Here is a 27,651-nt window from a genome sequence, read left to right on the forward strand (position 1 = left end):
ACTGGCATGGGGGAGACACTTTTTTCTTAATAATAACAAGTCTTTGAGTAAGAGTAATAGCACCTATCCTATATAATAAAAGCCTAATATGCAAATTGCCCTCTCTGGTGGTCAGTTTGACCAGGAGTTCGACAGTGAGTTCGACCGCTCGCTGTGACATGCGCTGACCACCAGGAGGTGGTGCAGAATATAGTTGGCGGCAGTGGAGGTGCTGCCAGCCCCGATGGGCCCTGATGAGAGTGGAACTGCAGTGGGATGGTGGAGCAGGTGAGCGGGCGGCGCCAGGTCAAGGCAGGTGCGAGCAGGGTGGGGGCAGGAGCTGGTGCCCGATCTCTGCAGGCCACCCTGAGGGACCCCACCCATGCACGAATTTGTGCACTGGGCCTCTAGTCCTATATAATAAAAGCCTAATATGCAAATTTTCCCCTCAACTGGGAGTTTGACCAGGAGTTCGACCAGGGGGGCAGGGCCGGCCGGCCAACTGCCCATAGCCCCTCCTCCTGGTCTGCCCCACCCCGGCCAGAGTTGGCGGCAGGCGCTGGGGGAAGGGAGGCCCAGGCCAGCAGCCATTAGGGACCCTACCCATGCATGAATTTCATGCACTGGGCCTCTAGTATTTAATAATGTGAAACTTAGTCAAAGGTCAAGGAGCTTTCCAAGAATCACAGAGCCTGGAGTTTGAAGCCAGGCAGCCTGTCCCAGGCCCTGTGATCTTTCCCTTACACCACACTGCAGCCAGCCTGCCTGCCCACACAGGCTGGGTGGGACATTGAGGTCCCCGAATTGGGTCTGAGAGATGCTTTTGTGCTGGTGGCTCTTTCTGACCTGGTCCTATGAAGAAGTAGGTCTGTGACAACTAAGCTGTTCAGATTAGACCAGGCACCCAGCTCAGCACCCTGGGGAATGCCAGGTCAGCCACTGTTGGCTGGTCCCATAGGCAAATCCAGCCTGCAGCTGTGAGCTGACCCCTGCCTGACACCTGCCTTACTCTTTCCTTAGAAAGGACTTTTCTTGGAAAAGGGCCTCAGAAGAGCCAATAAAGTCAGTAGGGAAGTTATCGTTTAATGGGAACAGAATTTTCATTTGGGATGATGAAAGAGTTCTGGAGATGGATGGTGGACATGGTTGCACAATAATGTGAATGTACTTAATTATTAAAAAATAACTAAAACAGTAAATTTTATGTTGTAAATATTGGACCACAATTAAAACTCAAAAAGGAAAGAAAGAAAGAAAAAGAAAGAAAGAAAGAAAGAAAGAAAGAAAGAAAGAAAGAAAGAAAGAGCAATCTATAGCAGCCAGTCTGAAGTGGAGGGATTAACATTTTACTGAGCCCCAGCTGAGAGATGGGCATGTGCTAGGAATCCGTAGAGCTTTGTAAACCTTACAGGGACAACAGCGAGCGGGCACGATGAGTGATGTCATAGCAACTCATGGACGGAGACCAGAATTGAAGTGACTTTCTTAAGATTACATGGGAGTGGGAGGTCCATCGTTCGAACCCAGGTCTTTCTGAACTTATTTGGCCATAGGTGTCCAGGTCTAAAGGAAAGCTGGAAAAACTGGAGCAAAACAGTTTGGGGTTTGGGTCTTGCCCAGAGGGCTTTTTTAAATGGTACAAAAGTACTGGGAAGGTTCATTTTGTTGCTTTTGTGTCTCTTCCTGGGGTCCTCATCCTTCTTGAATGGAGGGGCAGTCATTGCCGACAGCACATGTGCTCAGGGAGAGGGGGACCCAGTGGGAATCTCCACTTGCTGGCTTTGGTGCTCAGATAAGGGTCTGGAGATTCCGTTTTGTTGTGGCTGCCCCCAGAATGGTCGTTCCTGAGCTGCCTGAGTGACAGCCGGATGTGCTGCTGGGTGCGGTCGCATTCGGACAGTCCATATCCACTGCACACCCGTGGTGCTTCAGGCCAAGATAAGCAAGCTCCTCGCCAGTCTCCCCCTCCACTCCCCCGCCCAGCAAGCCCAGGCCCCGGGCTGCCTCGCCTGCCTGCAGCTTTCACTGGAGCCCAGCCATACTCCTGCCACCATTCTCATTCTGATGTTGTCTTTTCCTTTCCCCCTTATCTTTGCCCTTCTTGATTTCGAACTTGAATAGAAAACTTTTTGTTCCTGCAAGTGGAAACTCCCTCGTCCTCTCCCATTCGTTGTCAGCCTTCCTGTCGTGTTTCCTCAGGCTTGAGGCATGTCCTGGCATTCGGGGTTTTTCCACCCAGCAGCCCTCTGTGGAGACTGCGGTCTGGCCTCCATAGGGAGCCACACAGGTATCCTCCCACCCCCTCAGCTACCTGTGTCAGCCTCTGGGCTACCCAGACAGTATGTCATCCTCAAGCTTTGAAACACAGACTGTGCCTGGTTGCACCTGGTTTGTCCATCATGAGCTGACTTTATTTCTTTTATTTTGTGTGAAGTAGGCCCTCTGAAATAAAATGATCTACTATGTTAGGCAGCACCAGACTTGGGGGGGTGGGGGAGGAGGAGATGGAAATCAACATTGAAAATGAAATTATGTGGGGAGCTTAAAGCAGTGTCTTTGTTTTTGATTTCTTAATTTTATTTTTAAAAATTTATTTTTATCTTATTTTTAAAACTTTAAAGCTTTATTTTTCAGCAGGTCAACCAGCGAGGAAGAATAAGAGTCTTGTTTCTCAGATTCCTATTATGTTCTTTCTTGGGCACAGAGTTCATGCGGGTCCTTGTGCTTAATAAAAAAACAAAAACCAAGAGCAAAAAAAAAAAATCATGTTTAATAAAAGTCATACAATTTATACTGTAAATCTAGAACATTATAAAGAAGAAGATTAAAAGTCAGATAATCCTTCCATGTAGACATAATTTGTTAGCATGTGGGTGTATGTTTTCATATATACATATACTCATGTTGTCTCTCTTTAAAAACAAGTGGAGATCTTACTATTTCCTTTTGTCTCCCCCATATTATACTGGAAGCATTTGGGCGTTTTCCCATGCCATTAAATGAAGCTTAAAAGCATCCCTTGGATAGGCCCTGGGTTGATTCCCTTCGGGGGAATGCACTCACAGTGTTGCACAGTTGTAAATAACATCCTTGTAGTCAAGTCCTGTGACCTCACCTGTGATTATCTCCTCGGGAGGGGATCTTAGAAGTAGTCTTATTGGGTAAAAGGATGTACGAATTTTTGCATTTCTTCCGTGTGCATACATTGTTTCCTAAGACAACTTGTACAAAAATAGACATTCCTCCAGCAGAGAAAGAGTGTCTGTTTTCTCTTTAGCATTTTGTGTTCATAATCGTCGGTAATTTGTGAAGTGAAAAGTGGTACCTCACTGGGCTCATAATGTAAAATCAATTATTAGTAAGGTTCAGTTCTTTCACTGTGTGTATTGGCCAATTTTATTTCTTTCATTAGTTTGTTCACATCCCTTGGCAGCTAGTCAGCGAGGTGTTAGCATTCTTCTTGTACATTTGGAAGAGCTCCTATGGCAGGAACCCTTTGTCACAATTACAGGCATTTTCTGCACCAGCTTATTTGCCTCTTCATTTTGTTGATTGTATGTATGAGTTTGTGTGTTTATATGTGAACAAGCTTTTTATTTTCAGATAGACAGATCTATGTTTATGTGTGTTGTTTTGTTTTTGTTGATACTGGCGTGAGGATATTTTTTCCATTGACTTTTAGAGAATGAAAGGAAGGAAGGCAAGGAGGGAGGGAGGGAGAGAGAGAAACATTGATATGAGAGACACATTGATTGGTTGCCTCCAGTACATGCCCTGACCAGGGGCGGGGATGGAACCTGTAACCCAGGTACATGCCCTTGACTGAGAATCGAACCCTCAACCCTTTGGTGTGCAGGCTGACGCTTTAACCATTGAGCACACTAGCCAGGGCAGATCCATGTTTATGTTTTTTTTCTCTCTCTTTTATGCTTATTATAAGTATTCAAGGTTTTCTTCTAAGTTTGGGGGGGGGGGGGATAAAACTTTTAGTTTGACTCTGTAATCCACCTGAAGCTTATTTTGGTGAAAAGTATGAGTAATAATCTGTATTTGTTCTCAAAAGATGCCTTTCCCAGCTCAGTCTCTTGAAATATGATTCCTCTCCTCACTGACCCGTAACACAATTCTCATATGTTGGAGCCCTTTTTCTGGACCATCTATCATTTTTGATTGTCAGATGCTGCTTGGATTAAAGCAGCTTTGAGCCCTCCTTATCGCCCTTTCTCAAGATAATTTCATACAAAGTTAAGAGTCACTTTGTGTTGGTCAAAAAAGAAAAATTCCCCCTGGGAATCAATTCAATGAAAGACAGTGGGACTTCAATTTAAAAAAAATGAGTGGCATGAGTAAGGATCCATTTCCCAAAATAAGACTTTGTGCCGTTGTGAAAATTCAGTCAGGCATCGCACCACGTCTGTGCACCAGCTGAAGAATCCACAGGACAGTAAGCTGTCAGAAAGGGCTCCCAGGCTCCTGCAGTGAGAGAACTGGTGCTATTTCCAGTCCAGAGGCAGCCTCTGGTTTTCAGATGCTGCCATGTCCTGGCTTACATATCTTTTATTAGGGTCACAGCTTCGTGTTCTGAAAACAGAGCCGGTTCCAGTGCTGTTGGTCCACGGGGGCTCCTCTGCCCTTTCCTATCTGGGTGGGAACCTCTCACCCAAGGGCAGATACACGGGTGTCTTCCCAGCTGTGAGATGACCAGCGGTTTCCTGATCTTGGCCCCTGGGGCTCCACAAAGGTTCTTCAGGGGTTTTACAATCTGTGATGCATTTTATGCCCAACAATCAAAATTTGAATCAGCTGAGTGTTGCAGAGCTTATTTTATGTATTTGTTCTCTGTAGGGTTTTGTTTTGCTTGTTGCTGAAATGTTTGCAAAGTACTGACCTAGATAGTCTAAGGCAGTGGTCGGCAAACTCATTAGTCAACAGAGCCAAATATCAACAGTACAATGATGGAAATTTCTTTTGAGAGCCAAATTTTTTAAACTTAAACTATATAGGTAGGTACATTGTTATTAACTTAATTAGGATACTCCTAAGCTGGCCTTTGCTAAAAATGCCCTCAATCTGATTGAGGTACATTCGCTGAGGTCGACCCCTTCCAACTTGTCTTGTATACTTGTTTGTCTATCTCCTTTCGTTCATCCTCTCTATATGTCCAAACCATCTCAACATACCTTTCTCAATCCTTGATGCTACATCTTCTTTCACTCCACAACGTTCCCTGTATGTGCACGCCCGCACATGGTATTTTGTGGAAGAGTCACACTCAAGGGGCCAGAGAGCCACATGTGGCTCGCGAGCTGCGGTTTGTGGACCACTGGTCTAAGGTCTTAGAGTTGTAAAATCATAGAGTTTTATACTCTACGTAGTCTCCGGGTGTCAAATTTTGTGCTCCTATAGGATCCCATATTTTCTCTCCTAACCCCCGCAGCCCTCTTTTCTCCTTCCTTCCTCCCTCTCTCCCTCCCTCCCTCCCTCCCCCTTCCTTTCTTTCTTCTTTCCTTCCTCCCTTCCTCCCTTCCTTCCTTTCCTTCCTTCCTTCCTTCCTTCCTTCCTTCCTTCCTTCCTTCCTTCCTTCCTTTCTTTCTTTCTCTTTCTTTCTTCCTTTCTTCCTTTCTTTCTTTCTTTCTTTCTTTCTTTCTTTCTTTCTTTCTTTCTTTCTTTCTTTCTTTCTTTCTTTCTTTCTTTCTTTCTTTCTTTCTTTTGTTTCCCTCGTTGCCTGGTGGCTTGAGATATGCTCATGATTATATCCAGGTGTGAGTTCCTCCCTCATTCATCTTTGTGCCACCAGGAGCAGTTCATGACGTGAGCTGTGTTCTTTCTGTCTCAGGCGGGGAACGTGGTGACAGGGGAGATGGTGGAAGAGCTGATTCTCTCCGGAGCAGATATAATCAAAGTGGGAGTTGGACCAGGTAAGACTTGCCAGGAGAACAGCAGAGGGTGTGTGTGTGGGGGGGAGGAATGGGGTCTGGGGCTCACAGGGGCTGGAGATGGCCAGAAGGGAGCCCACGAGTGACCCACTCACAAGTTTAAAGTACATTTCTTTTGGATCTCATTGAGCTTCCACAGAAGCTCCTCATTAGAAATGTCATTGAGTTGCCATCTGATGCCCCCGGGTAACTTGTCAAGGAGCGTGGGAGTGGTTAGGGTGTGAGGTCCAGGTTTTAGGGCAGTGATGGTGAACCTTTTGGGCTCGGCGTGTCAGCATTTTGAAAAACCCTAACTTGACGCTGGTGCCGTGTCACATATAGAAATATTTTGATATTTGCAACCATAGTAAAACAAAGACTTATGTTTTTGATATTTATTTTATATATTCAAATGCCATTTAACAAAGAAAAATCAACCAAAAAAATGAGTTCGCGTGTCATCTCTGACGTGTGTCAAAGGTTCGCCATCACTCTTTTAGAGTGTAGCTGTGGAAGAGAAACATGCAGATTTCGTTCATGACCACATACACTGTGAAGAGGAAGATGAGGGGTGAAGAATCCCTGGGACAGTTCATGGACATGAATGACTCAGGTTTCCGTGAGTGTTTGAGGGACCCCAAACACTGCAAGTAGCATGCGGCTGTGAGGCCATATTGAACTTGACCCGTGTGTCGCCCAGGTAGTTAGCACTTGGGCTTCTCATTTGGTACATATCCAGATCAGACTTGCCCAATTCTTCTTGGCACCCTCTCCTAAAACTGCTCATTGGTGTCTTGAGGGAATGAGGTGAGCCCTTCTATTCTTATACTGGTGGCTCCACTTTCTCTCGGGACCAGTTGGCATTCACTATCCCCTCTGGCCATACCTGAGCTGAGCTTTCGTGTTTTTAAATTCTTCCTTCATATTCATTATTAACCAGACACTAAAATGGGAGCCAAGGAAAGAAGATACACATTTTCAGTTGGGAATAAAAACAGCAAAGACTGAAAAAAAATAGTGCCTATCCAACCTGGCTGGTGTGGCTCAGTGGTTGAGTATCGACCCATGAGCCAAGACTTCATTGGTTCGATGCCTGATTGTGGGCTCGATCCCCACCCAGCAGGGGGCATGCAGGAGGCAGCCAATCAATGTTTCTCTCTCATCGATGTTTCTGTCTCTCTATTCCACTCCCTTCCTCTCTCTCTAAAAATAAATAAAAACATAGTTTTAAAAAATATTGCCTACCCAAAAAAAATTACCAAAAAAGGAAGCAAATCATAAGCTAACAGGAGAAGGGTGTGGGCAAGCGCTGCTGGGAGAAGACACCTTTGGGCTGTGATTCACACACTTGTCAGCCTTGAGGGAAAAGGAGAGCCACGAGGGACTGTGATGGAAGAAGAGCCCTATCGGCCCATCCAGGCCCCTGAGCCTTTAACACACGGGAGAGTGTCAAGATTGGGCTTTTTCTATTGCCACTCACCTAAGCCAATTTGTAGCACACTCTGAGCCAGCGGTCGCCAACCTTCCGGACCTCATGGACTACCAGTGGTCCGCAGACCACCGGTTGGCGACTGCCGCTCTGAGCAACAGGAAAGACAACTCTGGTCTTTACTGAGCATCTGTCGTTGTTGAAAGTCAAAAAAAAAAAAGGATAAGGCCCAGCTCTTGCTTACAAGGAGCTCCCACTTAGGACGGGCTGCAATAGGCCAGGCTTGTAATAGAATAGAACAGGCTGGACGTAGACCTGGAGGACTCTTGCTCCTAAGGCAGGGGAGCGCGCCAGCTACCTGTTTAATCAGAAACACGTGTTGAGTGTCCTGTGGCTGCCGTTGTGGCTGCCGTTGTGCGGGTGGGTGCTGTATGGCACGTGGGGGTGCACAGCATTCTTGGCTCGCGAGGAGCTGTTCCTGATGTGATCTCGGGCACTCAGCTGTGCGCGGTGTCTGCATGCGCGTCCTCTATGTGTTTCCCTGGAGACTGACTGTCCTCCCGCGGGCACCGTGTGACCCCTGGCTGTCTGTCTGGAACAGACGTGACTGAGCAGGGTCGGTGGCTCCCTTTGAGCCTGACGTATTGGAGCTGCTTCTTTAATTTAATTGGAGATTATATTGACATTTCACAAATTCTTTCGAGTGCAAACACTGAGTAATGTGTACGTAAATGACAGCACTAAACAAGGTCCATTAATGAGTAACTCCCAGGAGCTGGGAGAAAGCATTGAACTTGGGTGCCCCTGCTGCCAGGACTGGGAGAAATATGGGCCCAGTTTCTCGCTTTAACCTGGGGGCTCATCAGGTCCTCGCCCACCTTAGTCCTGAGAGGAGCCTGCCTGCCCCCGGAGAGGACTTCTCTGGGCCGTGGATCCAGAGCGGACCCCGGGGCTGGACTCACAGAGTCTGGGCAGGTGCCATCCTCAGAGTAGACTCGGAAACTAGAAATGAAGAGAGCAAAGCAGATCTTTCAAAAACGTGTTACATTTAGGAGGTTTTTACTGCTCTGATTGGGTAGAAGACTGTTTGAGGTCTCCTAGGAGCTACATGGAAATGCCGACCATCAAAAAGTACAACTCTAACCTTAACTAAATTTAAATAATTTCATATTAAATATTTTAATATTTAGAAAAAGACCTCTCCCCTGCCCTCTCCTTACCTGTGCGGAGCTCCGGGCCTCTGCACCGAGGCCCCTGCTTCCCTTGAGGATCTAGCACTTGAGGGGGAAGAGGGCTAAAGCCAGTTCCGACCCAGAGCCTCTGCCTCACACAGCACACGCACGGGTTGGCTCCAGGATTGTGAGTGCACATGGAAGGGATGGACGTAAGGAGGTGGGTCTCGGCCTGCAGCAGGATAGATGCAGGAGAAGGGGATCTCCTATCCTGTTTTCTTGGGGAAGCGAGGCCTGGGAGTACGGGCATGGTTCTCTGTCTGACCCTGTTCCTAAGGACGCCTGGGAGACATTTGTGGGACGCTCTGAAGCCGCTGGTGGGGTGGGAGCGGGAGAGGAGGCCGGGGCTCTGAGCACCTCACCCCCAGCGCTGGCGGGCAGAGGAGGGGTTTAGGGCACTCCGCTGTTGACACCAGGGGACCTCCAGCAGGAACTGGCTGAGTGTGAGGCAGTGGCGCCAGGGATGTGGGTGACTGATCCATTCTTGAACTCTCAGATGCTTTCGGTGGCTATCTGTAGTGCTGTAGGTCCGGGCTCCATTCTCAGTGCTCTACAGCAGTGGTGGCAAACTGCCGCCCCTTGAGTGTGGCTCTTCCACAAAATACTACGTGACGGTGCGCACGTACAGTGCGATTGAAACTTTGCGGCCACACTCAAGGGGCCAAAGAGCCCCGCCTGTGGCTCGCGAGCCACAGCTTGCCGACCACTGCTCTGCGGGAGTGAGCGTCCAGCAGCCTACCAGCCAGCAGAGAACTCTGGTCCTTGGTTCTGACACAAATAATTGTCTAAGTGCCTCCTTTTTTAAATGAATGCAGTGAGAACAACTTCCCTGAGGCAGTGACATTTACGATGACGCCTGGAAGACGAGAAAGGGTTGGCAAGACAGGGAGGGGGGCGAGGGGGCGTGCAGAGGGGCGTGTTTGGACAGGGAACATCACGCACAGAGACTCCCTAGGTGGGAAGACACGGGCTGTACAGGAGGAACTGGAAGGGCAGAGTGGCTGGAGGGTGGGCAGCCGGAGGGGCGGTGCCCGGGGGTTTGATGGGTGTCTCGGAGCAGGGTGTGCACTTGCTGGGAGGAAGGGTGGGTCTGGAGCGAGCAGGCATTTGCGGGAGCCTCTGGCGTGACTTGGCTGGGACCTAACTGGGATAACGGGATGGGCGGCCAGGACTGGCCGTGGCCGTGGGAAAGACAGAGGCCAAGGGGACAAAGGCATTCAGGTGGCTTGTGTGGGTCCTGAGCGGAGGCTGACCTCACAGCCCAGCTGGATGCGGATTCGGACAGGGTTGGAGGTGGACTGTGAGATCGTGGAGAGCAGCAGGCTGGGCATGTTGAGGACAGACTTGGGTGAGAGTGAGGGTGAGGGGACAGGCTTAGGGTTAGTGCCAAGTCCTGGGCCAAATGATTTTATTCCCTATGCCATTTAAGTTCTATCCTGTGAGGCCAATGTTTTAATTTCCATGCCACAGGCGAGGCCTGGAGGCCTGGAGAAGTAAGGAATTGGACAAAAGTGGAAGGTCCAGAGGCTGGAGGCTGTGGGAGGAATCAAGGAGGTCCCTTGAAATGTAGTATGTTTGTGTGGGAGAGGGAAGGACGGCGAGAAGGGATGGGAGCTTAAGTGTGGAGAGTCCGTGCTCGGCCAGGAAGGGGAGCTGCTGTCGTAGGGGAGAGTGACGGTGGCAGATTATGGGGTGGGCTGTGTTTTGGGTGTGAGCAGGTGACAGCTCTGAGGACGCGAAGGGGTGCACAGCCACACAGTGCGCTTTTAACCACCTCGGTGGAGTTGCTGGGCAGTCCCTCCTCGCGCCTCTCCTCTGCCACGTGACAGTGAGGGAGGCTCACGTTGTGTCCCATTCTGCTCATCCATGAACCATCTCTGTCTTCCATCCAGGTTCCGTGTGCACCACCCGCACCAAGACGGGGGTGGGGTACCCCCAGCTGAGTGCCGTGATTGAATGCGCAGACTCTGCCCACGGCCTGAAGGGGCACATCATCTCTGTAAGTCTCCAAGCGGGGCTGGGGGGAAGGGGAGGGGGCATCTCAGGATTGCAGGCCCCGAGGCAGCCCTGCTTCCAGTCGCCTTTCACCCAGCAGCATCCTGTGGGCCAGGGAGCGAGCAGTATGTGGTCACAGCTCACACAGTGAGCAAGGCGGGCACATGAGTAAGAATTCTGGCCAGTAACAACTCAGAGTGGTAGGCAGCACGATGGAGAGTAGGTGGGGAGCGTTGAGGGAGTGAGAGGGCCGCCCCAGATGGGGTCTTACACAAGAGACATGTGTTGTCTCACAGCCAGGAGGCCAAGTCCGAGATGAAGGTGTCAGCAGGGCCACGGACACTCTAACTCCGGGAAGGCTCTGTTCCAGGCCTCTCGAGCTTCTGATAGCTCCTTGGCTTGTGGCACCATAATTGCAGTTTTCATACGGTGCCCTCCCTGTGTGCATGTCTGTCTTTGTGTCCAAATTTCTCCTTCTTATAAGAACGTCAGTCCTTGGATTAGAAGCCCTTCCTGTCCTCCTTCAGGCTGACCTCACCTTCGCTGATCACATCTCAGCGGTGCGGATGTGCCAGCGGGCCAGCAGGTGCCAGAGAGAGAGCAGACGCCGTGGCGTGGTGGGGGCAGCAGTTAGATTTTTGCGGGTTGAGACCAGTACGGGAAGGAGGTGAGGGGAGGCAGAGACAGTGGCCTGACACTTTCATGAAGCTCCTGGAAGAACACTTCCAGAGTGCTCAGGGGATTGAATGGATGTCGAGATGAAATCCTCACTTTTTCTGTAATTCTACTCCACCTTATCGCCGTGGCCGCAGTGCAGAGTTGGAGAGAGTTGTCTCTCCCCTGCTACATGAGGTGCTCAGACAGGACAGCGCGTGTCCATACCAATTGACCAACTCAGATAGAACCATGGCTTCCGTTTATTGGATGATGCATATGTGAAATTTTGTTTTGTTTTTGTACAAATTCTAAAGTAGTGACATAGTTTTAGTGGTTCTATAACAATGGACTCATATTGAATATAGTAAATTAAATCTTCAGATCTTTTCAGTTGCACAGTTGCTAAGCTATGCTCCCACATTAAATGCTAGGTTATTTTTTTTCAGTCCAAATGCTTTGAATTTCATATCTCTGGGGAATGATATCTTGTTGATTTTGGCTCAGCATTTCAGCTGTTGAGGTTTGATTCCTGGACCTGCTTGGCAGGTATGCTAACACTCATTAAACGTCACGTATGCATATTGTCCCCCTTGAGCCTTATCACAGCCTGAGCTGCAGCTGTTGCTTCCCCACTTGTGGTCTCCAGGTAACAACTAAGCCAGGAGGCAGGTCCTTAACATCAGCTCTAGAGCTGATTGCCTGGGCTCCTAATTCTTCAGGCCTTTCATCTACCCATCCATCCAGTCGGCAAGTCTTTATTGAGCTTCTACTGTGTGCTAGAAGCTGGTAAATGACTGAGGTTGATTGGTTGCAGACGGAGTTCTAAGGCCTCCTCTCAAGGCCTTTCCCTTTAGCTTTTGCCACAACGAACAAATTAACAGCCACTTATTAAACAACTAGTGTGTACGAGGCTGACACAAAGCTGTCATCCTGCATTTGCTGAGTGAGGTGATTGACCGAGAAGTCATCAGACTGCACTCTCTCCAGCGCGCCCGTGGTTCTCAGAGGCTCACAGTAGCCTTAAGATTCTTGGGCTGACTGCATGAGAATCACCTGGGAAGCTTTGTACAGTTGACATTCCTGGACCCCATCCTGGTGAATTCGACTTTTCAGAGGTTGGCCCCCAATGCACCATGTCTCATCAGCCATAAGTCTCTGTTACCATCAAGAATCTTAATCAGAATTTAGATTCTCTACTATACACCTTGAATGGCTACAATTTCCAAAAGGGTGGAGGTCAAATTCGTAGGTTTACTATGAACACATTCCACGATCCCGTACGTGTGCCTTTCCAGAAATGTCACACTTGCTTAGACCACGGGACCGTTTGTGGGAGGGGCGGAGGCTCTGCTCGCACCGCAGTGACTGACGGGCAATTGGTTTGGGCTCCGTGCACAGCACACCTAGTTTCTAGCTTATTTCAGCAGTTCTGCAAGCGCGGTGCCCAGAACAGCAGCATCAGTATGAACTGAGCACTTGTTAGGGAAACTCGGATCCCATCCAGACCCGAATCTGGAACGCGGACGGTGAGGCCCTGGAGCAGCCATGGGCAAACTACGGCCCATGGGCCACATCCAGCTCGTTTGAAATGAATAAAACTAAAAAAAAAAAAGACCGTACCCTTTTATGTAATGATGTTTACTTTGAATTTATATTAGTTCACACAAACACTCCATCCATGCTTTTGTTCCGGCCCTCCTTGTGGCCCTCGAGTCAAAAAGTTTGCCCACCCCTGCCCTGGAGTCTGTTTTCACAAGCCCTCCAGGTGCTCCTGATGTGCTGTCAAGACTGAGAACCGCCGGCTTGGCTTCTGCAGTTCGGGTCACTGTTCCAGAGGCAGGTCTCATCTGCTAGCGCCAGGGAACGAGCGGACTTGTCAGCTGGGGGCAGTGTGGCCTGGTGCTCCGAGGGTCTTAACTTCCCATTAACGGGAGAGGTTTCCTAGATGGGGTTAGGAGTTCAGTTTGATCAAATGAAGTTCGCAGACTTATGTGGGGTCTGTAGGCTTGACTTCAGCTCCTTCCTTCTGCCCAGCTGAGTGTCTTAGGCTTCAGAGCCGCCATTTTACCCACCGTCCCTTTGACTAATGGAGTTTCACAAGTAGTTTTCTCCCAATCGCCGGCTGTCCTAACCCCACTGGAAACCCATCAGACGTTTTGGATCCTGCCACTCCGTCCAGTTGCCTTCTAGCTGTCTCATTTCCCCCCTTAGCTGCTGAGTTAGCACATCCACGCCAGTGACATGCAGAAGGAAGCCACAGCATAGTCTGTTCAGCAGGTGCTTACACCCAAGAGGCTGGACGTGAGTCAGATTTCTATTTATTGTGGCCCACATGGGCTCTGAGAGGCAGAGACCTAAAAAATTCAGGAATCCTCCCCCTCCCCCCGTGTAGGTAAAGATGAAGGTGTGACCAGTTTATTTTGTCTTGTCATCTGCTAAAGACATCACACAAAGGAGAGGATTTTAAAGGTGGAAACAACTTTGGAGGAAGTAATGGCTATCATTTATTGAGCATCTACTATCTGCCAGGCATACCATACATATAATATTTAATCCTTGGAACAACTGTGGGTAGCTGTTATCTTTTGATAGGCGTGTTAGTCAGGGTTTTCTAGACAAACATCCAGGTGTGTGTGTGTGTGTGTGTGTGTGTGTTGAGAGAGAGAGAGAAAGAGAGAGAGAGAGAGATTTATTGGAAGGAACTGGTTCATGTGCTTATGGAGGGTGACAAGTGCCAAGATCTGCAGGATGACTCGGCAAGCTAGAGAAAGCTGATGGTGGAGTTCAGTCTAAGTCTGCAGGCCTGAGAACCAGGAAGAGCCAATATTTCAGTTGGAACCAGGAGGAAAAAGCTCACTTCCCAATTCAAAGGCAGCCAGTTAGGAAAAGTTCTCTTGAGAAGGGTCAACTTTTTGTGCCATTTAAGCCTTCAACTGATTAGATGGGGCCAACCCACATTAGAGAGGGCAATCTGCTTTACTCAGTCTACTTGTTTAAATGTGACTCTTATCCACAAACACCCCACAGAAATATGAGGTTAATGTTTAACCAGTCAAGGTGACACACACAATTAGTAATCGTCCCAGGTGAGGAGGCTGAGGCTTGGAGTCCGTAAGTAACTTGTTCAGGATCACACTGCTGGTGGGCGGCAGAGTCAGCACTCAGACCAAAGTCTGTTCATCTCCAGGGTTCCACTTTCTCCCCTGACCTCTGTCATTAAAAATAAGGAGACTCAAAGCAGGTGAAGGGCTTGCTGAAGTCACAAAGAGTGCAGGTTCTGCAGGACCCCAGGCCTGCCCATGTTCCCACCACATTGCTTCGGGAGACTTTAGCTTCATCTGGTCTACTAGAGGCCTGGTGCACGAAATTCATGCAAGGGGCTCGGCCCTCGCAGCCGCAGCAGCTTGCCTCGGCCCTCGCAGCCCCGGCTTCGTCCGGAAGGTCGTCTGGAAGGTTGTTCAGCTGTCCAGTCTAATTAGCATATTATGCTTTTATTATTCTAGATACCAAGACCCTTTCCCCTCAGAGTCCTCAAGTACAGAGTCAGGAATTAGCACTCACTGAACCATTGGAAGGGGAGGGATTTGCACCAACAACCCAAATGGCTTGGGCTTTGTAGCGCTTCACAGGACCTAAAGAAGGCCTGTGACTAGGCTGACTGGGATTAGTATTGCCTCTTCTTTACTCGTGTTCAACATGCTTATCACGGAGGTTGTGAGGTTCTGTTCATGACAGAGGGTCGGTTGATTCAAAGCAGCCCCCACCTTCTCCTTCCCTACACCCAGGCAGTGCCCTCATCCCCTCATTGACCCTTGGCCAAGAAGTAAAGGTTGATCAGCAAATTTCCTATAATTTTATTGATTTAATGTAGTACTTTAGAAACAGCCAGACCTTTATTTAGAAATACCTACACAAATTCTTTCAAATAATTTCTTTAGGTTCGGAAATTTCCCCACCAAAAGTAGGTTTAGCTTAGAAAAAGTTAGAAAATGCAAATAAAGGTAAAGGAAATAAATATGACTACAACTGACATCATCTTAGGACAGTGATGGCAAACCTATGACACGCGTGTCAGAGGTGACACACGAACTCATTTTTTTGGTTGATTTTTCTTTGTTAAATGGCATTTAAATATGTAAAATAAATATCAAAAATATTAATCTTTGTTTTACTATGGTTGCAAATATCAAAAAATTTCTATATGTGACACCGCACCAGCGTTAAGTTAGGGTTTTTCAAAATGCTGACACGCCGAGCTCAAAAGGTTCGCCATCACTGTCGTAGGATAAACACTGCTAACGTTTTGGTAGGTACGCTTCTAGACATTTTTAGAGTTTTCTCTGAACCACGGTTCTCGTCTTGTTCTTCTGTTATTATAGCTGTGTGACCTTGGCCAAGTCACTCAACCTTCCTGAGCCCCCCTTATCTCCCCACACCCCTTTACAAAATGTCAACTTCAGGTTCTTGTGGTGATTGAATAGACAAGGGAAGTTTGGAATAGTTCCTGGCTTATAGTAGGTGTTTGATTCAAATTTCTTCTGCCTACCCCATGCTTGCTTTTTCTACCCCTTATTTTATGGATGAGCAAGTCTTTTTCTTTTTTCTTTATTTTTTAAAGAAGAGGTAAAATTGAACAGCACTCATGCGATGTGGTGCCTTTCCTACTAATATATAATGTTAACACTCTTGAAACACAAAACGAGCAACCCTCTGAGTGTCTGCACACTCTTTTAGTATATGTGCTGCTGGAGCAAGCCCTGAACACTTTCTTTAAAACAAGCTTCCAGCAGCTATGAATGTTTCTGGATGAAAATCAGTGTCTTCCTCGGATCTCAGGGGGTTGTCCCTACTGCTCTGCCTCCTGAGAACATGAAATCATGCCTTTGAACAAGTTTGGGAATCACCTGTAAATGGTAGCAGGGAGCGACCGCCGTGCCCTGAGGCATGATGTGACGTTGGGGTGCACTGGGTGACGTGTCATCAGCATGTTGCTCTGCAGTGTTTATTTCATGGCGGGCACCCAGACAGCGAGCAGAGGATGCTGGGAGTGTGACTTCTCTCCCCAGCACGCACAAGTCCTGTTCACTGCACGTCCGGTCCATCCTGGGAGCAGAGCTCACGTTCTCAGGGTCCTGGCAGCTCAGGTCTTCTGAGGGCCTCATCACTGACCACTGATGTGGAATTTCAGGGCCCCACATGAGACACCCCAGCAGTTACAGGCTACTTACTCACAAGCAAGTGAGCAAAAGGCGTAAGGTGTGTGTGTGTGTGTGTGTGTGTGTGTGTGTGTGTTCAAAGTCAGATATTGTTAGGGACCTATTTGTTGCTAATCTTCACCAGAGGATACTTTTCCATTACTTTTTCAGAGAGAGTGGATGGAGAGAAAAAGAAACATCAAATGTGAAGGAGACACATTGACTGGTCGCCTCCGGCATGCTCCCCAAACACGAAACCCAGCACATGTCCTTGCCCCAGAATGGAACCTGCGACCCTTCCATATGCATGCCCATGCTCTAACCATCAAGCAACACCAGCCAGGGCTGTTAGGGACCTATTTTAACAGAAGCATGAGTTTATATCATCTGTTGAGGTTATAGCTTTGAAACCCTATTGTGTTGTCCTGATTTAGATAAAGAGGTAAAGCACTTTAAAAATAATTGGCAGGACACGTGAAGGGCATACGGGTTGTACCTTTGAAAGAGAAACTCCAGCAGCACACCCACCTTCCTGCCAATTGCAAAGCAAGGCGGTCTGTGTTCTTCCCAGTGCTCTTTGCCAATCTGAGGGTGGGTCCCACGTTTGGGCAGCAGGCCCTTCCCTCTGAGACCTGCTGTTTCTCCAAGACCTGCACTGAGTTTGGGCTCTGTCACATCTCGCTGCCCTGACCACCAGCCCGCCTGCCCCGTGTGTTTGCCTCCTGGCCTGTCCCTGTGGGTCTGGCTGCTGCTCCAGACCACCCTCGCGCCCTTCGCCTGCTTGGACCCCACCCAGCCACACTGCGCAGAGCAGGGAGCCTGGTCACGCTGTGCCCTTTGTGTACGTGAGGAAGCACAGTGGCTTTGCATCCGGGGAACCGGGTACTGGTTGCTGGTGTTTAAACATAACCCCACCGGGCAGCCCAGGATAACAGACTGTGCTGGGTGGGGAGGGTGGGTGTCAGACTAAGGTAACTGGGCACATTACATGAAGGGGAATTAGAAACACGAAGTGCCTGGAAACAGAAAGGAACGAACTCAGTGTCCTTTCTGGCTCTTAAAATAATTCAGCCCTTGTACTAAATAAATCTCGCCTCACACCAGGCAGGTGGGGAGAGCTGACTGCTGCATGAGAGTGAGCTTGGAGGGCGGGTGGCTGGGCGTGCTGGGTTAGGGGCTGGTGGGGGAGGAGATCGGAGCCCCTCTGATGTCCAGCACCTTCCCAGGCAGAGGGCAGGGCTGGGGTGGAAGGTGCCTGCTGAGGGGAGTGTTGGGCTTTGGCTCTGAGGGTTGTGTACTTGGCTGGGGGGTGGGTATGGGTATCAACTCCCAGCACCCCGGGGGAGAGGGAGGGCCTGGTGAGCTCCCACTGACATCCTTGTTGCTCTCTCCTCTTTGAAGGATGGAGGCTGCACGTGTCCAGGAGATGTCGCCAAAGCCTTTGGTGAGGAGAATGGAGGGCGGGAGGGAGCGCCCTGCCGCTGTGAGCTGGCTGTGGGGTGGGAACCTGGAACGGGGTGGGATCTGGAAGGAGGAGGTGGGACCTGCAGGGATGTTCTGGATCAGTCCCGAGTGTCCTCTCCCTGGATTTCAGGCCCCCCTGGCCCAAACCCTGGCATCAGTTTCATTCTGGCTGGTGGCAGAGCCGGCCGAGCACCCAGGGATAGAATTAGGGATGGCATCCTGCAGGCCAGGGGTGGGTGAAGTCACGGCTCAGAAATCACAGCTGAGAAGGCTCAGGCGCCTGAAGAAAGGACAGTACCAGGTCCAGATACGCAGTAACTACAGGGAGGGTCGGTGGGGAAACCCCATAGCGGGGTTGGCTTCTCAGAAGCAGTTTCTTACAGGAGGCTGAGGAGCCCGTTCCCCACTAGGGGGCAGCAGTGTCCAGCTGTGAGCCGGTGGGTTGTTCTCAGGAAAGCACCTCAGCACCTCAACATGCTGTGCACACGCCCGCCCCCCGCCCCCCAGCTTAACCCGGGCAAACTTCCTTGTTCAGAAGTCAGAGCTGCCTGCACAGCTGGGCTCCCCAGCCTGTGAAGTGGGCGCCCTGTGTATTGACTGGCAGGAGGCAGAAACCAAACTCCCGCGGCTCCACCCTCCTTTCCTGACCTCACAGTCACATTTGCGGTTGATTTATTTGTTCTTTCTTGATGAAGGGAAACTTTCTGACGTGAGGGATGCCTGTGGCTCTTCCCCTCACCCGTGTGCCTCCCCGTCACTGGTTAGAGTTCACCCCCTAGAATGGCCTAGGCTTGGGCACTGGCTCTTATTCTGTTTTTAAACACTGATCGTGACCAAAGGAAACATGGGGCAGTGTTCTCAGTAGCTGGGTTAGTAGCAACCCTGGAGAATGTCCCGGGGACAAGGCTCCAAGAGGCAAATGACAAAGTCAGGGTCCCACCCTCAGGGCAGAGCAGGAAGCACACAGGCCTCCTGTGCTCCTGGCATGCTCAGTCACCTCGATGGAAGGATCACCGGCCAAGGGCATTTCTACTGCTGATTTTTGAGCAGCATCTTCTCAGTGCTGGTGGGCGTTCCATCTTGGGCTCCTGCTAATGGTGCATGCATTCCCTGCTCCGAGTGGGAGCCGAGTACACTTTAAAGTGCCTTGTCCCAAAGAAGGAGCCTCGTAAATAGCAGGTCTGGGCAAGGTTCCTGGCGTCCACTCCCTCATCAACTCCCCTTCCAGCAAGTGCAGGGGGAGCTGGGAGAGCGTGAGGAGAGGGACTGGGTCAGGGAACGTGCTGGTGGGAAAGGCCGTGAGAGGGGTCAGAAATGAGGTTAATTAGAAGCCACTTCAAAGCGCCATTGAGGACCTGTGTCTGTGCTCCTGTGTTTCCATCTGCTCCCGGGCTATGGTCATCGGGGGCCTGGCGGACACCAGCTTTCTCAGTCGCCTTATAATCATGGCGCAGGGGCCACGGAGCCAACATCTGTGCTAGGCACCCCGCAAGGAATGGCCTCAAAGCTGATTGCAGGTGGGAAGGCCCTGTGGTGCGAGCCAAAGGGCCCACTGGGGCAGCCTGCCTGTCAGTGATGCTGTGCAGAAGGGACTGTAAGGCCACACCCTCCCCCAACCCACTCAGTCCTCTTATAACTATTTACTAGTAAACAACCAGATGAAAGAGGTCACAGCCACTTTTCAGGGGTTCCTATGCTTGCTCCTCCTTGTCCTTCATTCTAATGACTTAGTACCTCTGTACCCTGGTGTCCTCATGTTCCGAATGTGCACCCTCGCTAGGACTTTCTGGGGAGCGGCTGCAGCGGTTTGTGGCAGGTTGTAGCAGTCGGTGGAGACCCTGTCTGCACAGTGATCTATGGACAGGGTGGGGGTGAGAACTGTTTCTATTTCTTCACACACACCCTTTACTTCCTCGACAACTAGGCATTTGCTTCTCCCATGTGCCATGCACTGTGACAGACCCTGGGGACACAGCAGTGGCCAGTCTTGCTGTTCCAGCTGCTCCTGGCCCTGTTCCAATGTAGCCTTCAAAGGCAGCTTCCATACCCCTGTGTCCTCTGCACCTAGCCTGGAAGTCTCATGCCATTTGGTGATTAATATGGGATATTATTTATCCTAGAAGGCAAACATCACAGCAGAGGTGTGAGGTAGAGTTTTACACGATGCATATACATGCATACACACATACGTGCAGGTTTCTCTCCTTCATGCCAGTCCAGTATAGGAGGTTCAGTCTGTTCCGAGGTCTCACGACCTGCACAGTGTGAGCGTGTGAGAGCTGAAGGTAGACCAGAAGCCTGGGGGGACCGTGTAGAGCAGTCACTGCATTAAGGAGAAGATGATAGCGGGCAGCCTAAAATGCTGCTCGATTGCTAACATTTCTCTGATTCTAAGTCCAACCTCGGGAAGGTGCTCATTGTTAACGACTGAGGACTGGCCCTTGTGAAGTTTGTAGGAGGGGAGAGATGGGCTTCTCTCTGGACGATAGCTATTGGTGGCGGGAGAGTGAGTGGGGGTAGCACCTGGATCTTTCCAGAGCCCGTTTTCTCTAAGCTCTTTCCGTTGCTGCTTCCTCCTGTCCCACGCTCGGCGTGTAGGAGCCGGAGCAGACTTTGTGATGCTCGGAGGCATGTTCTCGGGCCACACCGAGTGTGCTGGAGAGGTGATCGAGAGGGACGGGCAGAAGCTCAAGCTCTTCTACGGGATGAGCTCCGAAACAGCGATGAAGAAACACGCAGGAGGGGTGGCCGAGTACAGGTAAGGCTTCTCACGTTTCTCCTGCTCCTTTCAGAATCGGGTGGAAGTAGGTCTCGAAGAACGTTGCTTCTCTTTATAGCAAAGCACCATGGGCAGGGGCAGGAAACCTATCTTGCTCTTTGGAAGTAGCCATGTTTTTCACCCAGCTAGTCTGCAGCGTTGGGGGCCCTCAAAAGGCAGTGATAGCAGAGCTGTTTGGGGATGGGTTGGGCATGGACTGGGGTGTGTGTGAGTCGGGAGGGCTCCTGCTCAGCCAGTCCCCACGGTGACACTCCAGACTTCCAGAGGGGGCCAGGAGGTTACTGCCTCCTCCTTCTGGTAGAGCCTCTGCTGACCTCTCCCAGTGACCTCTGACCTCTGGCCCAGGATGAGTTCAGGCTGCGAGAATTGGGTGAAGAAGGGTCTCCATTGCGTATGAAACAGGTGTGGTTCTGGAACATCACGTGGAGGCCGGCTTTCTTGAGGAAGGCTGTGTTTCACCTACAGGGGCTCACACGGGCCATCTAGCTTTGACAGTTGAAACAGGCAGCATTTTAGCCATGTCATTGCCCCTCATTGTAGAAGGGATGCTCACGTCTGTTTTTATTTATTTTTTAAATCCATGATCCCAAAATATAACCTGGCCTTTATTTCACTTCCATCTATGTTATTGTTTTACCTTTAAATTAGATTGATTGGGGCGACATTGGTTAAAATCACTTCCATGTTATTGTCTGCATGTGTGTTTATATGACAACATACCCGTGACCTTGCTTTGCTCCAGAGAGGCTGCTGGTGCCCTTAGTGGGGTTGGCGCTGATGCCAGGGCACATGGAGGGGGCAGGACGAGGTCCTGTGTCCTCAGGAGGAAGTCCTCTGTGGGGGGCTGATTGCCTTTTCCCAGGAAGCCTCGGCACTGGGAGGGAACCCAAGCCTCTGTGGGCCGACACCCTCCATGTCCGACCATTCCTGCCACACCTAACCGCTTGTTGTAAGGACATGGGATTCAGATGCATCATATAAGCTTCAAACTAATCCAGAGGTAAAACATCAGGACTCCCAGAGATTTGCAGTGGGCGTGCGGGCAGGCAGGGGTGGTGTGGGGCACCATCTCTCAAGCTCTTTCTTCAGTAGGGAACCGGGGACTTCAGTCCTCACTCTCACCGGTCTTTCTCTTGTGGGAGGACCTCAATAAATAGAACATTATAGCATGGGGAAGGCGGGGTGGGAAAGAGGAGTAGGGGACTGACTGCATTTACACCTTCACCTGGCCACCTCCGATGTTCAGAACAAGGGCACACTCCTTCCCCTGCAGCCCGAGGCCGCCGTCCCATGTGGTGACTGATGGAGGAGGGGGGACTGCTGCTCGGTGCTAACCCGGACCTCTGGCCAAGCTCCCCGCTTTCCCAGCAGCCACTGTCACATCCCAGGTGGGGTGGGCCTCCTGGCCACTGGGGTGTAAGGGGAGCCATGGGGGGCGGCAGCTGGCTGCTTTGCCTGGAGTGCATCGTTTGCCCTCTAGCTGTTGCATCTGTTTCGGGTCCTAAGAAAAGCAGACAGGGAAGGCCGGACGAGGCCCCAGCACGACAGAAGCCCAAGGGGCCAAGTGAAAAATCATCCCCTGTCATTTCAGCGGGGCCCAGAACAACAGGAGAAAATATTCAGGTGCAGCGAGACTCTGAAAGCGGATTCAAATCTTAGACAAGGAAGAGACCCACGGAAGGAATCAGGACTTTGATCCAAAGGCAGCCTGAGTCCTGCAGGCTGTATCTGTTCTCTGTCTTCCTCCCTGTTCCTCCCTCCCTCCTTCCTTCTCTTTTCCTGGGTGTTTGCAGCCTCATCACCATTGTCTCCTCATGAGAATGGTTCTCCTATTTGACATTGTCTTTAATGAAGACCCGTTATTTATGCTGTGCTAGTTCCTTCCCAGTCATTAACCATTTATTCGGTTCTCACGCTGCCCATCCTTGGGAGAGAGATCAAAGTACCGTTGTTTTATAGATGAGAAGACTTGAGCATCAGCAGTAAATGACTTGCAAAAGGTGCTGTCACCTGTAACCAGGATGAGAATCTGAGTGATTTCCAGGAAGCTCCCGGAAGGCCCAGGCCTCAGAAAATGAAATGGCAGGCATCGCAGCACGCGTACACAGATGCTGGTCTCTGGCCACAGAGAGCAGTGACATGAGTCTGCTGCTTCAGCATCTCAGTGCCCTAAGCCAGCCGCGAGGCCAGACCTTGGTCTGGTAGATGGTCTACATAGACTTCACCCAGGGGTAGTTTTGCATGTGTAGATTTCAGGGTACAAGAGTTATTCCCTTTTGAAATTCTAGGCAGTAAGTTTCTAATCAAGACGTAGTATTGTAACAGTTGCAGAGAGACCAGCTAGAGAAAGTTCCAGTAACAATTTGTTTAATTGTTAAAATGTCCAGATTGCCTGGCCCTTAGGTGGGGGCTAGCGTTTTTCTGGACCCAGTCCCCATTTGGCAGGAAGGGGACCTGACGTGTGGAGTCAGTGTTACTTGGAGGCTTTGTGGAGAGGGGCCGACTCAGCACGGACAGATACTGCTCAGGGCTTGCACTGTGTACTAGACCTGAGTTTCTGAGTGCGCCTCTGAAAGCAGGAAAGATGCTAACCAAAGCCCTCACGTCTCGGTGTTAAAAAAAAGTCCCGAGTTCTACGCTGGTTCCACCTTGCTGGGACCTTACCCCACACCCAGCACGACAGGTGTATGACTTGTGTGAGTGCAGGCGTGAGCTGGGGGAATGTGCCCGACAAGGCACCCTGTCCCCTGGAAAGGCAGGCCTTGGAGGGGAGGGGGAGCCGCTGCATCTTGCTGGTGGAGGTGCCCACATAACCTGGTAGGTTAGGGGTGTTCATTTCATTGGCAGCCTCCTCCTCCTCCTCCTCCTGGTTGACTCCTTTGGAGACACTCAGAGTCTGATCTGGATGCAGGAGGGTGAAGCTCCAGGCTTCTTCTGTTGTTGATCAGGGCGGGCAAGCAGAGGGGGTGGCAGGGGTTGGCCTGGAGGTAATCCCCCACGTCTGCTCTCCTGCCCCTGGGCCCTGGGCCAGCGGGAGACAGGTGTGCAGATCCAGGTGGGGAGAAAGGTGAAGTGAGCTTCTGTGGGGCAGAGGGGAGGCCCGCTGCCCAGAGGAATGCCGTTGGGCAGGTCCGGGTCTGCAGCCTCAGTGTTGCTCACAGACGCCTTTCCCTGGTGCTCGGAGCAGCCGGCAGGAGGTCAGGCATTTTGGGTGGGAGGACCTGTCCATCTGAGGTGCGGGCGGGGCCAGCCTGGTGTGTGAGGCAGTGTGGGCGTGGGCTCAGAGGCATTTGGCTACCCGAGGGCCCTGGGGCTGCTTCAGGGGCTAGAACAAATGGTGCCTAAGGAAGACGAGCGGGGCTAAAGGAGCACTTCCTTTCTCTCCCAGAGCGTCGGAGGGCAAGACCGTGGAAGTGCCTTACAGAGGAGACGTAGAAAACACGATCCTGGATATTCTGGGCGGACTGAGGTCTACCTGCACCTACGTGGGGGCCGCCAAGCTCAAAGAGCTCAGCAAGAGGACGACGTTCATCCGAGTGACCCAGCAGCACAACACGGTGTTCGGCTAACCTGGGGGCAGGTGCCGGCTGCTCACGGAAGCTTCCACACGCTGCGTTCACATCCCCGTCCATCCGTCCATCCGTCTGGGCTTCGGGCTGCTCCTGAACGGCGGGACGCTGCCTCCCCTGCTGCCGCCCGGAGGCGCTGGGGTCCCCTGGTGCCTCTGGTGGGGCAGGAAGCAGAGCACTGATAGGGTCAGTGGTCAGAGCCCAGCTGCCTGGAACTCATAACCTCATTGTTCAAACTAACACTCGTACCTTTTTCTTTCTTTTTTAAAAAGAAAATGGTTTCACTTTAATATAATGCTGTTACCTTAAGACTTACTGAGTCTGGGAGTTTGCCTTTTCAGGAGCCAAGTTGCAGGGGAACCTGGGGGTTTTCCACCTCCTTCCCAGACACGCTAGCTCGTGGCCCTAAGTCCAGGCACCTGGGGGAGAGGTCAGGGTAACCAGATCACCCCCCTCCAGCTTCCTTCCGTTTTCTGGAGAAGAACCAAAGCACAAAAGGGCGGGTGAGGAGGAATTGGTTCCCACTGATACTCTCAGTGGGCGGTGATGTGTTTCACCCCTTTGTTAGCCGAGTCTTTGGGGAGCAGGTCGTCTGCCCCGCCAGTTGGTACACCTTCTGGGAAGCTGTCCCTGCGCCTGTCCCTGTCCCGGTTTTTCACTTAGCTTCGTTTCTCCACCTCTTCCCCTTCCTTCCTGCGTCCCAACTTGCCTGGCTGGCCGCTCTCTTAAAGAGATTATACATTACTTTGAAATTCCACGCCATATTTTAGTGAAAGGTTATCCACCAAAAAAATTAGCAGGCAGAGTCCCATCGAAAAAAATAGCAAACACCTTGGCCAGCAGCTTCCTAAAAGCATTGATTTAACATATGAGTTAGAACCAGAACCGGCCCCTCCTGGTGATTATGCTTTGGAGGAAGGCCCGCCAGTGTTCCTGGATAATGGTCAACTCCCTGGAAACGTCGGTGCTTTCCTGGAGAGAGGACCGGGCCTGGCAGAGCCCTGCAGCCGGCCGCCGTGGCACGGTGTCTGCTGTGGCACGGTGTCCACGGTGAACGTGGCGCATTGGTGATGGCTGGCCGCTTTTGAAGCATTACTTGAGAGGACTGGAGGGTGTGCAGACCAGGGTGTTACTTCTGAAGAAGCAGACACAGGAGTAAACTTTTCCCTGAAAAGGCAGTCATGGCCCTAGAGTAAGGAAGGGCCGAGTGTCCACTGTAGGAGGGAAACAACCAAATCCCACACACTCAGAGTTCCATTTTCAGTCTTACAATACTGTCAAAGACCAGCAACTTTAACTCCACTGGAATACCTTTCCCCCCCACACCCTTGGAGAATGATGCTTGTACTGGTGGAAATATGAATGGCAACACCTTGGAGATGTGGGGGTGAAGGACGTGTAGTCAGAGCAAGATGTGGGGCTGTGCTGGAGGCACCCTGCCTTTTCTGTCTGCTGGGTGGGAGGGGTGAGCCCAAGGCCGTCCTATGGAAGATGGAAGATGTGTTTGACTCTCCTCTTTGTTGTTTCTTTATGCAAAACTAGAGGCCCAGTGCATAAATTTGTGCACCTTGAAAGGAACTTTGGGCCGCGAGGCTGCGGTGGGCACAGGGGCGGGTCTCGGCCCATCCTCTGCACCCCTGCCTGGCTCCTCCCACTGAGGCTCCCCGTCCTCTGTCTGCCAGAAGCCCCGCTCCCGCCACCGCTGCTCCCATGCACTGATGGCCCTGCTCGCACCCGCTGACTGCGCGGAGTGATTGGGTCCAGCGCCATCAGTGGGTGCAAGGAGTGGCTATTGCTCCAATTGCCTCTCAGGAGCAGGGGTAGGTGGAGAAGCCCTGAGGGGTAATCGGGGCCTGCAGCAGGTGCAAGTGGGGCCAGTGCCAGCAGCAGGTGCGAGCGCCCAGTGGGACTGCGGCATGGGAGCAAAGAATTTTCAGTAACCACCAGAGGCTTGCCCCAATGACAGCAACTGATGGCCTGCCTTGGTTTGGTGCCCCCACTCACCTGCTCCACTATCCCACCACAGCTGATGCCCACCATGTTCTGTGCATGCCCCCTGATGGTCAGCACACATCATAGCAACTGGTTCAATTGTTCAGCCGTTTGGTCTATTTGCATATTAGAGTTTTATATATATATATGTATATGTATATATACATATACGTATATATATACACACACACACACAAAAGATAAACATGCAAATTGACTGTACCTTTGCTATGCCTTAAGCCACGCCCACCAGCCAATCAGAGTGACTATATGCAAATTAACCCAACCAAGATGGCGGCCGGCAGCCATGGGGCTGGAGCAAGCAGGAGGCTTGGTTGCCCCAGTGATGGAGGAAGCCAAGCTTCCTGCCTGCCACGGCCGGCTCTGAGCTCCACTCAAGACAACAAAGTTTCAATTATAGAAGATAAAAAACCCCAGATACCTGCTTTCTGCCGGCCATGGCCACGGAGCTGGAGCGAGCAGGAGGCTTGGATTGCCCCTGGCGATGGAGGAAGCGAAGCTTTCCGCCCACCCTGGCTGGCTCTGAGCTCCATTCAAGGCTACAAAGTTTCAATTATAGAAGGTAAATAAATCCCAGAATAAAAAAAGAAAAGAAGGAGAGGTTGGGAGCTTCCGTCGCCGGGGGGCTTGGCCAGCCTGAAAACGGCCCTCAGCCCCTCACCCAGACTGGCCAGGCACCCCAGTGGGGACCCCCCACCCTAAAGGAGGTGTGGCCAGCCTGCAAACAGCCATCAGCCCCTCACCCAGGCTGGCCAGGCACCCCAGGGGGACCCCCACCCTGATCCCTTAGCCCAGTCTGTACCCTCTCCAATCTGGGACCCCTTGGGGGATGTCTGACTGCTGTCTTAAACTGGCAGTCGGTCATCCCTCTCACAATCCAGGACTGTTGGCTCCCAACTGCTCGCCTGCCTGCCTGATTGCCCCCAACCACTTCTGCCTGCCAGCCTGATTGCCCCTAACTACCCTCCCCTGCTGGCCCAGTCACCCCCAACTGCCCTCTCCTGCTGGCCTGGTTGCCTCCAACTTCCCTCCCCTGCCAGCCTGGTCACCCCAACTGCCCTCCCCTGCTGGCCACCTTGTGGCAGCCATCTTTTGACCACATGGGGGTGGCCATTTTTGACCACATGGGGGCAGCCATCTTGTGCGAGGGTGTGATGGTCAATTTGCATATTACCTCTTTATTATATAGGATGAGGGAGAGAGGTGAAGCAAAGGAGGACCTGAGGGGATCCACTTAAGATGTTCCAGCAGTAGTCAGTGGGAAGGGACTGTTACCAGTATCCCCTCCCAGACTGGTCTCCTCCTGGGCTCCCCTCAGAGTGCCCAGGGTGGGGGCACCTGTCACCCAATGGCCCCTGTGAGTAGCCCTCTGCCAGGATGTCTGCTGGTGCCATCTGTCTTGCACAGACTGCAGACTAGCTCTT

At 51.2% G+C, this 27,651-nt stretch overlaps 1 protein-coding gene across 2 annotated transcripts in view; it reads left to right on the plus strand.

Annotated features, from left to right (window-relative positions):
* The window catches only part of GMPR (guanosine monophosphate reductase), a 43,017-nt gene extending 18,492 nt beyond the window's left edge, over positions 1-24,525 (plus strand). For both annotated transcript variants that reach the window (XM_081087724.1, XM_081087725.1), the window contains 5 exons: positions 5,816-5,897; positions 10,448-10,554; positions 17,804-17,846; positions 20,465-20,624; positions 24,034-24,525. In XM_081087724.1, the coding sequence (XP_080943850.1) occupies positions 5,816-5,897; positions 10,448-10,554; positions 17,804-17,846; positions 20,465-20,624; positions 24,034-24,214 (573 nt within the window). In that variant the 3' untranslated portion in view covers positions 24,215-24,525. The remainder of the gene's footprint in view (positions 1-5,815; positions 5,898-10,447; positions 10,555-17,803; positions 17,847-20,464; positions 20,625-24,033) is intronic.
* Positions 24,526-27,651: the final 3,126 nt, after the last annotated feature.

This window comes from Myotis nattereri, assembly GCF_964212035.1.
Source record: "Myotis nattereri genome assembly, chromosome: 3".
NCBI classification, from domain to species: Eukaryota; Metazoa; Chordata; class Mammalia; order Chiroptera; family Vespertilionidae; genus Myotis; species Myotis nattereri.